The following is a 14,855-nucleotide window of genomic DNA, read 5'->3' as shown; positions in this document are numbered from 1 at the left end:
AAACAACCACTTTTGTATTAAAAGGGCCTATACTGCCTGCAGTGCACTAATAGTACACCAGGGGGAAGATGGCATGCGTCAGAGTGTACACAACAGTTTTTTCGGGAAAGTATTGTTAATGTGGATGACATGGAGGTCTTGTATCAAATATGATATAAAGGGCATTATGGGGCTAACCTAAAACTCTAGTCATATTTTACATAGTTACCGTTAATGCTGTCATTGATTAGTATAATATGTTTTAGGTTTTCAATAATAATGCATCTACAGTGCATTCTCAACAGCATTTTATTAAGCTTCCATTAACTAACCAAAATAAACACACCAAGATGTCATCATTTTGTGCAAAAATGCTAAATTGAGCATTTTAGTGTTCAAAATCAAACAGCTCTGCCTCCTTCTCCTTCCAGAAAGCAAAGCTGCGGTCAATATATTTACAGATATCTTCATTGTTGAAACAAGAGAACTCCATGTCACTGCTGCTCTCATCCGGAGTAGCACTTTGAACTATAACTTTGGGTACAAGTCTGGAATCTGGCAACAATGATGATGATGATGAAGATGGTGAGGGACAGCGGCATGGTCTCGAGTCCCCAAAGAAGCGGACTTTGATGTCCTCAAAGCCGTCACTCCACTGTCGACTCCCAGCCTGGATTTCCTGGATAACGGCCCTGTGGAAGTCCCTCACCATCTCCCAGGAGAAAGTACCGACGTGATCAAAGACCTCGAAGCAGAGTAGATGCCTCATCTTCCTCTCCTCAGGCGACAGCTCTTGCTCTAAGATGTGGAAGTATCCCAGCATGAAGAGGTCAAGGGTCAGGCTGTCGTGGGTCACCGCAACACCATCCACGTCTGGCAGGAATTGCTCGGGGGAGAAGGTCACTCTAGGTGGTGGATTTTGTGAGGAGCTAGAGGAGGACAAACAGGACTTTTGTGCATCTTTGAGTTCTAGTTTAGTCTTCCAGGAGTTTAGCATCTTGTCCACAGCGCCTCGTTGTTGGCAGAATTGAAACATGGAGGTGATTTTCCGTTGTGGCGACGCTCCCGTCACTCTCCCTGACAGGGCTTCCTGTCCCTGTCTCCGCCTCGCTGCTCTCACTGAAATAGCATATGCAGATTTCTTCCAGTGGCTTAGGAACAACACCACTATACGCTCTTTCCTTAAACTGGTAGTCTCCATCACAGGTATGAGTTTTTTAGGAGGATCAGAGAGGCTCACCTCACAGCTGAGGCCACTGTTCTGGTTGTTTGAAGCTCCAAACGCTACCTGGCCTCCTTTCACAACACCCGCGAAGGGATAAATACCACCGATCTGACCTTCAAAGTTGGATCTGAGGTTTCTCACCGACACGCCAGACTGTTGGATCTCCCGCTCCACCCTCTCTCTCCGTGCTCGGCTGTAGCTGTTGGTCTCCAGACGATGGCTAAAAGCGGACGCCATCCCTATATGAGGAATCCTGCATCCACCAGAGGTCTCACCAAGTGCTGATGCCAACTCTTGACCCTGTTGCACCCGGTCGAAATCAAATCCTAAACCATCTCTTACCTCCCTCATCTCATCAATCATGCCCTCCATTATCTTCCTCTCACCCCCTTCTTCTGTATTTTGGTTCAGACTAGCCACCAACAGTGACATACTCTTCACAATCTCTGAGACACGACTGCACCACAGCGGCAAAGTTGGGTGCATTTTCCCCTCAGCGTCAATCTTTTGTAGCACCTCTTTGTTGAGGGAGATGTTTAAGATCGGATCGGGTAAGATGGCCTTCAGCTCCTCGGTCAGCCTGGTCAGCTCCAGCTCGTAGGCCTGGTAGCGCTTCTGCAGTGAAACTGTCTCGATCTGCTGCTGCAGGTACATCAGGTCTTCCTCTGTTAGGAGCTCACCAAAGGGTCCCAAGACTGCGTTGTGGGCCTGTGAGTACTTCCAGCCATCCAACGGTGTGTAGCCATTAGTCACACCCTGTTGGAGGGACAAAGGATTTTTAGTAAATGATGCAGAAAGATGATTTTGCCAAAGGAATAACATAACATAATAATAAGCACCACAGATTCACTCACACTTAAAAGTACACGTTTGTACCTGTCTCCTCTGTTCCTCCTCGTCCTGCAGCCTGACCCGCAGCTGCCGCACCATCACCTGGCGTTTCCACTCTGCTATGGGCCGCCCGGTTTCGTCGTGAGTGGGCACCAGGGAGTCAATGTCAGCCAGGATCACATCGACGATTGGTACCTCCTCCAACAGCTCCTCACTGTCAAGCTTCTGTCAGCGTGTGACAGCATAAGACAGTCAAAGTGTCAGTGCTAAAGCCGGATTTGTAAGAATAACATCGCTATCATGAAAACTTCTCACAAGTCTGTTTTCTGATGCTCTTTATGTTCTCTGATTGTCTATTAGCTGTTCATCGAAGGGTCCCTAAAGACACTTTTCAGTAAATATATACAGTATATTAATAACACAACTGCATGAATTTAACCCTACCCCCCATGGTTCATCTACACAGGTTTTATCACTTGGCTTTGATGAACCTTCATCATTCTTATTTTGTTTGATCACCTTATGTCTTTCTTTGCATAGCAAGTCCTCCCCCTTGCAATAGCCGCCATAGGACCTCATTTTAAAGAAAATATATTGTTGTCCTGACAAAACAAATCAAACTTCTATTTAAACGTAAATGGTAATGCATTGATTATTGTGTTACCCAGGCGCACTGCCTTTTAAATATAGTGGGGTTTACATGTCACAGCTGATTGGATAATACAAAGAGAAAATGTTCGTTGTACATGATTTCACACTATTTTGAAGAACCATACCATTCAACCTGTAGCAAAACAGTACACACTGTTTGTATTGAACGTGCCCCTACATTTTATCCAGTGACTCCTGGTATTTTTCATTTGCTGGAAAGTGAAAGAACAAGCAAGATCCATTTCTCGTGTGAGTGCCTCCCGGTAGAAAACAAACAGGCATCGTAGGTTCAGCAAAAGAGTTATGATATCATCTATGTGAGTTTTTGACGAGTTGTCTTTCTAATTACATATTTTCACAGATGTTTACATCAACAGTTTAATGACTTTTTGACCTAAAAATTGATCTTGTAAGTTGACAAACATAGGTGTGCTTCATGGCAAAAGTCAAACGGGATCAAAAAGTTATTTTTCTTTAGCATTTGACTACCATACATATTTTATTTCAAAAAGTCCCATGGCGGCCCACGGAAATAGGAGGGAATCTGCCTCTCTATTAACTGTTCTCTAAACCCCAGAACAGTGATTGTCCTGTTATAGCTCACTATGGCAGGTTTGTCACACTTTGGATTGCACAACATGCAAAGCCATGTGCATTTGGGCGATGTCATGTATGTAACCATTGTATCCAAATATAATAAGTTTTTACTGGGTTGTCAGTGTGTAGGCCCTTTAAAATGTGAAGATCAATATTATGATGGGGTTCTTTGCAGTAGAAAAAATTAATACCACAACATCTAATTTTATCTTGAAAGTCGTACCGTTTGTCCAGTAAAGACTGCAGTGAGGCCAGCTTGTCTCAGAGACTTTATAGACTTGATGTGTGACATCAGGGTGAGATCCCTCTCCGGAGGCTTCAGATGAGTGAATGATGTCACCACTGTAAACAAACAAAACAAAAGCCAGATGTCAAAAATGTAGCTTTAAAATAAGTCGATATTTATTTATTTGTTTCCTTCTTTAAGAATTAAAAGTACCACTTACTTGTAAAATGTTGTGGTTAGTGTCTGTTCACTTTCAGCTGTGTGTAATGAAATGAAAACATGTGGTCTCGTTAATCACCTGAGGATGCCACCTGTACATGCTGCATGGAGCCTGGGCTGTGTCTCTTTGAAATGGCAGCAGGGGTCAGAGAGGAAGAGGTCACAGGAAGTGGGGAAGGGTGGCGAGGCAGGGGGAGCACCTCCTTCACTGGCTGCTGGGGACACACACACACACACACACACACAAACACACACACACACACAGACACACAGCAGGGGTGAGCCATGATTAAAGGGACAGCTCAGTGATGTTTTTTGATTGTAAATGTTTATGTTATCCAAATGTAACAGAGACCTAAGTTTTTCTCTTTAGCAACTGCCAGTCCAATAGATAGAAAAAAAGTTGGATTTGTATTTTTCTGCAAAGCACAAATACTATACATTTGCACATTTCATATCATATCAATGTCATATGATAACATCTATATGAGCTAACTTTTTTATTGGGAGCTGGAGGGGATAGTTGAAGGCATGTCAGCACGGTAAGATGCCTGCCAAGCTACACACCACTACAGACAACTGTTCCAGACCAGCAAACCACAAAACCAGTTTTAGTTTAGCAAATCATTGCTGTGTTTCCAGCAGCTTTTTGGACACTAAACACGGATGTTTTGTGGTGACCCATCGCAGTTTTTTCAGAGACATTGCTGTGTTTCCTTAAATGTCCTGGAAATGTCCTTAAATTGGAGAAATGTCCTACTGTCCTAGAAGTGTCCTAAAATCCTAGAAACGTGTATGGGGCTGCTGCAACTGCAACCCTGTGATTTTGCTGTGAAGTTGCCCCTCAGCAAAGCCAGTTGAGTCTCCCTGCTCTACAGTGTGTGATCTGTTCAGCAGGTAATTTTGTAGTACTCAGTCAGTGGTTCACAGTTTTTCTGTCATGCTTCCCTTTGGATTCTTAATTAACTTGTAGAAAAAGTACAGGTAATATCAATACTGGCTCCTCTCCATGAATGACGTTGTAAGTTACGTGTGTGTTTGATGTGTTAAAACCTCCTGGTATTTCAGTCCCTGCAGTGGTAATTGATCACCTTGCTGTTCTCCATGTTGGCTCTGCTTGGTCAGTCAGGACACTTAAAACAGCAGGAGCTCCTCTTCCTGAAAATGACAACAAGAAAAACAACAATATAGAGTGACAACAACCAGATAACGTGAGCAGAGGAAGACCCCTCCAGGAGAGAAACGTGACACAGAGCATCGCACAGCAGCGAGTACAAACACTTCCAAAGTAATCTTCTAAAGGACCCCCTTGATGCCACACATGCTCAATTTAAAGAACACAGGCTGCAGCTCGTAGTACTGGGAACAAAAACAAGAAGTGGTGAAACTGGAACCCTGTCAGCGAAGGTAGCGTAGCCCACACAGAGTGCAGGAGAAAGTGTGTTAGAGTGTGTTGGAGACATGATATCCTGCGTCAGGTAACCTTATTGATTCACAGGACTTTCTCACAAGTGCCAAGCCATTCAATACCTAAATACTACAAGGACAATTACAGCGTTTCTCCCAATTAGAGGCACACACGTAAGAAGTCAGATGCCCTGTTAGTGGTAGCTCTGTAAATGCTGTGCAACACACATTCACACAATTAAGAAAGATTTTGTGTTAAGCTTATAAAGTAATATATTTATTCCATCTGTGACGTAAAGCTTAAAATATGTTATCCCATCTCATGTTTTCAATGGTTTCCAGTACAATTTAAATATTGTATCATTTCTTTTATGTCAACTGTAACTTTTTTTTATTGCTGCCTATCTCAGCCAAGACACTTTTATCTTCCGTAGATTTTAGTGGTTCATGAAAGGTCGAAATGTCACCTGTCAAAAAACAAATTACATAATTATGTGTTTTTTATTTAAAACAAGGCAGAAATTAAAAAAGGTAGGAAGAAACAAAGTTGAGTAAGGTTTCTTTATAGAGCACATTTAAAAGCAACAAACCTTGACCAAAGTGCTTTACAAAGAAATTAAAAAACAGAAGAATGATTGAATAAAAACTGTGATAAATAAGAGAATATATCAGTATACAGTGTCTTGAAAAAAACAGCAGTGCACAAACAATACAAAATACAAGCAAAGTGTAGAAAGAAAGAAAGTCTAACTCTGCAAATAGCTCAACATATATTCAAAATCCAAACTTTATGATCTCCTTATTTTTAATTCAAGATCTGGTTTATATAAATGCATGCAGTTTGCATGCAGTACTTACAATATGGTCCAGAAACCACCAAAAATGTCTCGGTGGAAGAATGCTTGGAGGTTATAGAAAAACAAAATTGGAAATGGAAAGAAAGAAATAAAAAGGCAGGAAATCCAACATGTGTTGTCTCTTTACTCTGGGAGCAGCCAATAAAGCGTCAGACCAAGGAGCAGCGTCACCTGGAGCCAGACCTCAGACAGGGGGCCTTCTTAGTGTGCATAATTAAAGAAGGGGGATAGAGTGACCTGCACCTAGAAGTTCAGCACAATAGCTCTGCAATGTATGTAGGAGACAACATACTGTATGCTGGTGGGATGTGTGTGTGTGTGTGTGTGTGTGTGTGTATGTGTGTGTGTGTGTGTGTGTGTGTGTGTGTGTGTGTGTGTGTGTGTGTGTGTTCGAACACGTATGACATAGGATGACAGTCGACATTCAGTGCTTCTTTTACTTCTTGCTGCACAGAGATTTGGCTTTGGAGCAACATTAAATTTTGCATTTTAAGCATTTTAGGCCCCACTATTCAGCCATCGGTAGCTGGTTTCAATGTGTTGCTATAGCAACCCCTACTGGCACCATTTGATAGCAGTTAAACTAGCGTCAAATTCACCATTTTGTCAGATGTGACTCAGGTTTTTTATGTACGTCTTGTTGAAGCATTATATTGTATGAAAAATTATGACAAAAAAAGCTTAAAGGGGAAGTGATAGAGCAGAGAATGTGACTTTACAGTATGCTTTGTGGGATTATTATTATTATTGTTATTATCAAAGTGTGTGTGCTGAGATAGTTTACAATGTCTGGGAATGTGTGTGGAAGTATTGTGTCGGGGTCTGTGATCCAGTCTTGGGCTGCCAGGTCATACAGATCTATGTTGTTCATCGTGATTATTATATCCAAACATTATAATTTAACCTCTGTAGCAGGCACAGGTAACACAGAGCACTCCTCAAAAGATGGTACCCCCTCCAAAAAAATGTACCAAGGCATGATGACGTCAACCTATAACCATTTTCTCTACAGCTGGAGTGAATTGCAGGATTTAAAAGGACTCCAAATCAATCCTGACCTGACCTCCTCCTGGATGAACAGGTATGAAATGCATTGTGAGATGTGGTTTGACCTGATGTAGAGAGGGCCTTTTTTATTCCTTCCATAATCACCTGGATCTTGGACCCACAGAGTAGCTTACTTTGTATCATCATTGTCATATTACATATTGCTATATTACTCTGGATTTAAATCAAGACTGGTCAAGACCACAGTGGATTTATTTGTTAACATAATTACTGTAATTGGATGTAAAATTTCCTTCTCACCCTGCTTTGGTCTCGGTCAAGTGTGGTCTTGATAACAACACTACATGCTTCCAAAACAAGTCAACATTAGCCAGGTCAAGACCAATTGCACAAGGAGGTGACGCTCATGGAAACACTAACGCTTTTGACCACAGGTGTCGCCAAAATCAACACAAAATAAAAGTAGTTGCTTTAATGTTGATCTTTGACTGACAATTCTTTTCTGTGTTGCTTTGTAGTTTTTTATTTCATGGGAGACATCCACATAATTTCACATTTCGTCTTTACTTTTGTGAATCAAGTTTTGTTATTACTCTATTCATTTATTTTAAGAATTTGGATGAACTCTTTTATTACGATATTATTATTTCCTGATTTCTAGTCGGCATAATTGAATTTGTTGTCTAATGCTGTTTTTAAAGTTTATTTTTTTTGATTGTTTTAGTGAAAATTTGCAAAGGCCACAGCCTTTACCGGAAGTGTGTTTAGCTCACCCTGCAGCTACAGTACAAACACAGTAAGGGCAGGGAGACAGAGAAACAGACACACAACACATGATTAAATATTCAACATTCATTGCATAGAAAAGACCTACAGTTTTCTTTCCAACTTCAATGGTGTGCTGTGTAACCCCAGTGCCTGATGGGAGGCAGGTGCCCCTCACTCAGCCCGGGCCCTTTGTGTCTTGTCCAGGATTTCTGCCTCTGTTATTAGCGGATTAGTGTGTCTGGCCCCTGCTGCTGCTGAGCACATGGTGAGCACATAATCAATAATGGAAGGCTGCACAAATGCATAAGAACAGTCTCACACAGGCGTTCACATGTGTTCACCCCGAGCCAAAGTACAAACTGTTACGCAACAGATACGACAAGTTCGTTCATCAGGTGCTGTGTCAGCACAAACACAGTCCTGTTTTCTCTCTCTACATGTTAAACCAGATGAGACCGAGCAGAGCAAGACAGAACATTTCTCAAAATGTCAAGCTAATCCTTTAAGGTTAGATTCAAACCAACAGAGCTGCATACTGCAGACCTATCTGCTTTGAGTTTTAAAATAAAAGTACTGGAAAGACATGTTTATATTTAATGGCATGTTAACCCTTTGAAACCTCAGCAAATCTTTCAAAAACACGAAGGCAGAAAGGTAAAAAGCAACTTAGCAAGAAATGACCAAAAAATATGCAACAAGGCTGAGAAGTGAAGCCAAATCGCAAGTGCCAAAGACTCAAGTTTGTTTGTTTTTTTAAATTGTTATTTCATAAGGACAACTGACATGTCTGTAAATGTGCCAGTGATAGCCATCAGGCTAATTTTCAACCTTAGTCCCCTGGCAAGATGCTTCGAAACCTGTAAAAATGATCAAATTCACATAACAACAGACAAGAAGACAGAACAGGAGCCATGCGAAGTAACAGAAAACAGCAGAACAAAACAACATCACAGCAACAACATGTCGCGTTTTAGCGCAACATAGCGATGCACCCAACATGAATCAACAACATATAGATTTAGTTATGAAGCAGTTCATTGAATGGCCACTTTGACCTCTGACCTCAACACAGAGTACATCTCTATGGACCCCCATATTGAAATGCCAACCTTTACAGCAGCAATAAACATGTTTACAGCCTGATACAAAATTAATTGGTCTCTATAGCTAATTTCAACATTCATGACAACTGTACGGAGGTGAATTTTTATATAACCTACCCGTTTACATTCTAGTAGAACCCAAAGTTAAGCGTATTTAAGAGTGGGGCGACTTGAGTGACAGGCTGTCTGTGAGGCGTTGATACAGTCTATGAATCAGATCCAACCCTCGCTCCTCCACACCTCCAGCCTCTCGTCCAGATATCATCACTTCTGGCTCAAAAATGTCAAAATGGCGGCGGCTAAAACACCAAACTTGAGGCTTCAAAACAGCAGTCCACAAACCAGTGGGTGAGTGTTATTCATTCAGTCTATAGTTTTAGGTCCTGCCTTTGTGATTGTCTGTCCTGCCCAGATTTGTTTCACCTGTTCCTCTTTAACCCTGCTGTCACCTGTCCCTCATTATCTCCTGTCTGCTCTCCTTGTATATTTAACCCTTTGAAACCTGAATCGACACCATTTTTACTTGTGCTGCGTTTAGACATCTTTCACAGGTATTTAAACCTTTGAAACCTGAGCAAACTAGTTGGATTTCTTTTTGAAAACATGGTATAAATGACAATGAGCAACTTGGGAAGAATGTCCCCAAAATTGCAAGATTTAGTAGGTTTAGATTTTTTTTTTAAAGCTAGGGATAGGAAAATACTCACAAAACTATATTTCTAAATATCCTAATTGCAATTTATTTAAAATTATGCTACATAATTATTATTATTTTAGAGCACTTTTTAGGTATTTTTCTAGTTTGTTATTGTTTTTTACTTTTCTTTTTTTGTTGCTAATTTTCAAAGCAGGTTTTTGCAACTTTTTACTACTTTCTTGCCATTTTGGGAGCATTTTTGTCAGTAACAGTGTTTAGTACTGCCCACTTGTGATCTGATCCCACAAAACGTGTGTTAATATCAGGTGTAAACAGGCTCTCTGTGTTCCCTGATCCAGTGTTGGTTTGTTCTCTGTTCATTTTTGGGAGGGGCATTATTTAACCTCAGCCAGCTCCTTAGTTTTGTCTTCCTGTTTTTGTCTTTTGTCTATTATCAGCTTTATTTCATCAAAACTTGATTTTTGTTGTTTTCTCCTGCCTTCCTGGTGTTCTGCATTAGAGTCCTCTTCTTAACACTAGAACGTGACAGTCTGGTGTGTCATTGGGACAATATAATCAAACATCAGACCTCAAGATGATTGAAAATGTGCACAATGGTGCTGCAGACTTGAAAACATCTACTCATCCATCCACCACAAAACAAGGTTTCCCATGAGCCAACTGCACAAACTGTGCGATGATTAAAGTGAGTAAAAAGCAATAAAGGCTACAAACACATTAAGAAGTTCCATAAGTTTCAACACTCATTTATTGATTCGCCTTATTTTTTTTCTTGACAACTTTTGTTACGTGTCAACAGACATGAGAAAGAACTCCAGAACACTCAAAAGATAAACGTGAGCACTGAGATTAAGACTTCATCACAGGCTGAGAGACCTGTTTCTGCTTCTGTCAAGCAGCTCAGAGCAAAAGCGGCAAACCTGGGATCATCTACCCGGTCCACGACGGCCTCCTCACCCACACTGAGCTGAAATGTGCAAAACTGATCCCTGATCAGCACTCTTAGCTCTGCGGTGATGCTTGACGAAGCAGCAGGCCAGTTATTCTTATTCATCATGGTATACAGAGGAAGAGAGAGTTAATATCATCTGTGTGATGAGACCCAACACAGAAAAATCTCCATTTATATACAAGACAGAGCCAAGAGGAAGGTTTCCAGTTAGTCAGTACAAGGATCATGAATGACAATACTTTACAAGCAGCACTTCAGGGGGGGAAAGCTGTTGTCATTAGCAAGCGGTAAGGCAGGAGAGAGAGACAGCAGAAGTTAGGTGGACCTGCATGCTTCGATCCAGAGCTATGACAGTTAAAAAGCAGCCAAATATAAATTAATCAACTCATTAACTCTTCAACCATTATTGGCCAGTGCACTATAACTGTCGCACAAAATGTTTTTTTTTAAACATGATACTCTTGAGCTATCAGGGCTGGATGCATTACACGTCTGCCAGTTGTACACAAAGAAAAAGCAAATCAATGACTTTTGGTGCAGTGTTGTTGTTGTTGTTGGTTTGATTGCTGAAGCAAAAAATGGCACAGTTTCAGAATCTAAACAGTCGAAATTATTTTTTTTAAACACAAACCAGTACTTTCCATACATTCTTAAAACATCGTCACACGAAATCATATTAAATAAAGATGCCTTGTGCATGAGTGCAATATACTTTAAGAACATAATCCGTCATTCTAAACTTTATAAATAAAATTTTCCATCTGTCTTCTGTTCCAGCAGACAACATAACGTATATATTTTATTAGCATTTTACAAAAAAAAACAAGTTGATTATACCAAAATGACCCAAAAATAAATGATGTTATCACAGATATTTTTTTGCGAAGACATTTTCAAAGTCAAAGCCACAAAGAGCAACAAATCTAAAGTTCAATGTAAAAAAAACAACAACGTTTTATCAGTCAGAATTTGTGCAGAAGTATGAGGCTGCGTTGCTCAACAGGTTGGCTGGCCTGTGGCGTACAGAGTCCTGAATACTTTCTGATTATAAGTCAGTTTTTACAAAAAGCTGATCATAAGAAACAGACAAAATGGCTGGCTGACCACGTCTTTGACAGATTTACAAAAGCGGAAAGTAAAAAAAGATGCAGATAATATCCCTTTAATGTAAATAATAAAATAAAAAATTTCCTAATACAGCTACTTCAAACATTCTTTCTAGAAAAGGCTAAGTATTTTTTTGTTGTATTTTTCCTTTCACTGATAATATTGGTCTCAAACCAACATTTGAGTCATCTTGGTATAATGCAAAGTAACAGACAGCAGGTAAAAGCAACTTGAAACCATCCCTGGACGTAAAAGTCTTAACAACACCGAGCTAATCGTACCATACTGGTGTCTAACACAAGCGTCAAGCTGTCAAATATCTAGTAGCAGCTACAGTACAAAAGCTAAGAGGGGACATTTCTTTTAAGTGCAACATTTACACTCGGTGATAATGGGATATACGCTGTACTGTTACTATAACAACATACTATAGAGCATCATTGATAATATTTACTCTCCAAAACATTGATCATCAATGTAAAAAGAAAAAGATTCACAGCATCTACTCTGATTCTACATAAAAGCCTGATCTGGGACACGTGTAACTAAGTTTGATGTCAACGTTGAAGTAGGGAGAGAAGAAAAAGAGGTGAAGAAAGGGAGGCACTATCTGGTGCATGGACAACGCTCTTGCCCACTCAAAGGAACTGCCGTCAACAGATAACAGGTCCATGGTTGACTTTCCATTAAGCTACTAGAGGAGACTTAAATAGTAAACGTATTTACTGTAGCAACTCTGCTGGCCCAAAACAGATAGAATAAGTGCTTATTTACTGCCCACATGCAGAACAGTTGTCCTCCAGGTGTATTTATTGTGTAAAATATCTTAGGTTCATATTAGTATATTTGATTAGTTTAAAGAAATAGTTAACAATTTGGGAAATATTCTTGAAAGTTAAGCAACTAACCATGTTCACTGAGGGAGGGAAACTCAATACGACAGATCGGCACAGGTATTGCTTCCTCCATCTGAGGATGGTGAGTTCTGGTTTGTACCAAAAACATGGTTGGCTTAGTGCAAAAAAAGACCAGAAACAAGGGTAAACAGCTTGCCTCACTCTATCTCAAGACCACAAAAATCAAGTGGCAAACTCCAGGACTGAAAAATAAAACCAACACAGAGGTGCAAAAAACTGCAAGTCCTCTGATGGCCGCTCGAGGCTGGCTTTAAAAGCTAGTCAATCCCTGTGATGAAATGCCCAACTTAACAGCGGAAATAAACATATTTACAGCCCGATACATCACATATATAGTAAAATGTACCCATTTATTTTTTTCCAAGGCTTAAAGTTACTCATAACTGAGAGTGAGCCCGCTTTGAGTGACAGATTGTCCGCGAGGCGTCATCACACTCTGTGAGTCAGCTCCACCCCTCGCTCCTCCAACAGCTCCACCCTCTCGTCCACATATGGTGATGACACTGTACGCTTTATGAAAAAAATTTGAGAGACAGCTTCTTTAAAGCTTCTTTAAATCTTCATTTATCCCAAAAGTCGCCAAGAAATATCCAGGCGAAAAACCCACCATAAAATCTTAACTGGTCCTTTTTTTCTCTTCAGTAGTACAAATTAATCACACAAGATACAACCTGTCATTAGTGATCTTTAGAGGTGCTGGTTGGCGACTTTGTCACTTCTGGGCAGACTAATTGTTTTCCCCTGCTTCCAGTCTTTTTGTGAGGCTATTGGGCTGCTGGCTGTTGCTTCATATTTACCGTACAGACAGTAAAGAGTGGCATCAACATTGTCATTGAACTCTCGTTAAGAAAGCATATGTGTGCACTTCCCAAAATGTAAAAATATTTCTTTAACAGCCTAAATGCCTGCTAACACAGCAGCACAGTGGACAATGATTTGAAACAGTTAAAACAAGAAAATAATGCTTTGGTTAAAAAAAGCTGAGTAAATTACACATTAACTCAATAGAGACAATAAAGTGCCATGCATCAAAACTAGTCAGTGGTCCTGTCACAAATAAATAAGAACAACATTAGCAACAATAAATAACATTATTCTTTATGGTTTTATGCACAAGGGATTATTATTTTTTTTAAAAAAATGAAGCACGTAATGAGAACAAGGCAAGGACATGAGTTATCTCTCCTGATAATGCATTATTTTTGCCTTAATCTAGCCAACGAACTCAGTTTTCATGAGAAAAAAAGACGACACAGTAACAACGTACCCTTCAGTCCTAACAAATCCCTCATGCTACTTCAGTGTTAAAACGACTGTTTGCTATCTGAAACCTCTGCAGTGAAACCAATACTCTATGCTGTAGAGCACCAAGCCGATCCGAGCTGAGGTAATGTACAGTGTATGATGGATTTATGTGAAGCGATCGTTCCTGCACTTAACACACTTCTGCAAAGAGAAACATCCGCTTTGATGTTTGCAATTTCCCCCTCACCTGATGGCGTTAATTAGAAATACATGAACGGCTGATTTAAAACTGGGACTTATTTTGATGAATGAAGGAGGGACTGACCACATACTAACTCTATACAGGGAACTGGGAGCCTCACAGCTGATGGATTTCTACATGAAAGCTAATCAAAACTTGTCCCGATGCCCAGCAGAGGTAAGTTAATGAACGGGTTTGGGTGGTTAGTTTGTCTTATGTTTCTTCTAAAGGTCAGGAGGAGGCACACCATGCAGGGTTTGGAGGTGGCAACTGCAAAAAGAGGGAAAGGACGTTGGGTTTCGGGATGAGCAATCGAGTGATGTTTGGGACGGTCGTCATATAGGTTATTTAAGTGGTTCTGTGTATAAGTTTGTTTAAATGGTCTATGTTCATTAGCGCAGGATGGTGAGTGGAGCTTTTAGATTGTATTGTTTTGTTTGTTTTCCACCAAGTCGGTTCACCTCACATCCTCTGAGCACACGGGACCGGCGGGGCCGACTGGACCGACTTTCTCCGGGAGAGCTTCGACCTGATAAAAAAAAATCAAAGAAAGATAAAAATTAGTACCTTTTTAATAGTTGTAAAGCAGTTGTAGTAATATTTTGTTATGCAGGTACTGTAATTTACTAATAATTTCCCTAGAAGTTTCCTTAAAATACCTAAATACATAATTATTGTTATTATTATTATATTTATAATAATAGCTATATTCATATAGCACCTTTAAAACCAGAGTTTACACAGTTTATCACAGCCACAGAGATGTCTAGCTTCTCTCCATTGACAAAAAAACATTTAAAAAAAACTCAGCAATATCTCTTTCCAGAAATCATGACCTGTTTACTCAAGATAATCTATAGACCT

The 14,855-nt window shown here is 40.2% G+C and overlaps 2 protein-coding genes across 2 annotated transcripts in view; both read right to left on the bottom strand.

Moving 5' to 3' along the window:
- Positions 1 to 367: 367 nt before the first annotated feature.
- Positions 368 to 9,255, bottom strand: espnlb (espin like b). The gene is made up of 7 exons (XM_042497506.1): positions 8,989 to 9,255; positions 4,820 to 4,886; positions 3,808 to 3,940; positions 3,507 to 3,625; positions 2,081 to 2,260; positions 1,618 to 1,960; positions 368 to 1,485 (listed from the first exon to the last, which is right to left on the bottom strand). Exons 2-7 carry the CDS (start codon positions 4,832 to 4,834, stop codon positions 368 to 370), a joined length of 1,908 nt encoding a protein of 635 aa, XP_042353440.1. The 5' UTR covers positions 4,835 to 4,886; positions 8,989 to 9,255.
- Positions 9,256 to 10,288: 1,033 nt separating this feature from the next.
- The window catches only part of kif1ab (kinesin family member 1Ab), a 31,785-nt gene continuing 27,218 nt past the window's right edge, over positions 10,289 to 14,855 (bottom strand). The window contains 1 exon segment of the mRNA XM_042497505.1: positions 10,289 to 14,520. Within this exon segment, the coding sequence (XP_042353439.1) occupies positions 14,454 to 14,520 (67 nt within the window). The 3' untranslated portion in view covers positions 10,289 to 14,453.

This window comes from Plectropomus leopardus, chromosome 12 (genome assembly GCF_008729295.1).
Source record: "Plectropomus leopardus isolate mb chromosome 12, YSFRI_Pleo_2.0, whole genome shotgun sequence".
NCBI classification, from domain to species: Eukaryota; Metazoa; Chordata; class Actinopteri; order Perciformes; family Serranidae; genus Plectropomus; species Plectropomus leopardus.
The sequence above is the reverse complement of the archived record's forward strand: the minus strand, read 5'-3'. Positions and strand labels throughout refer to the sequence as shown.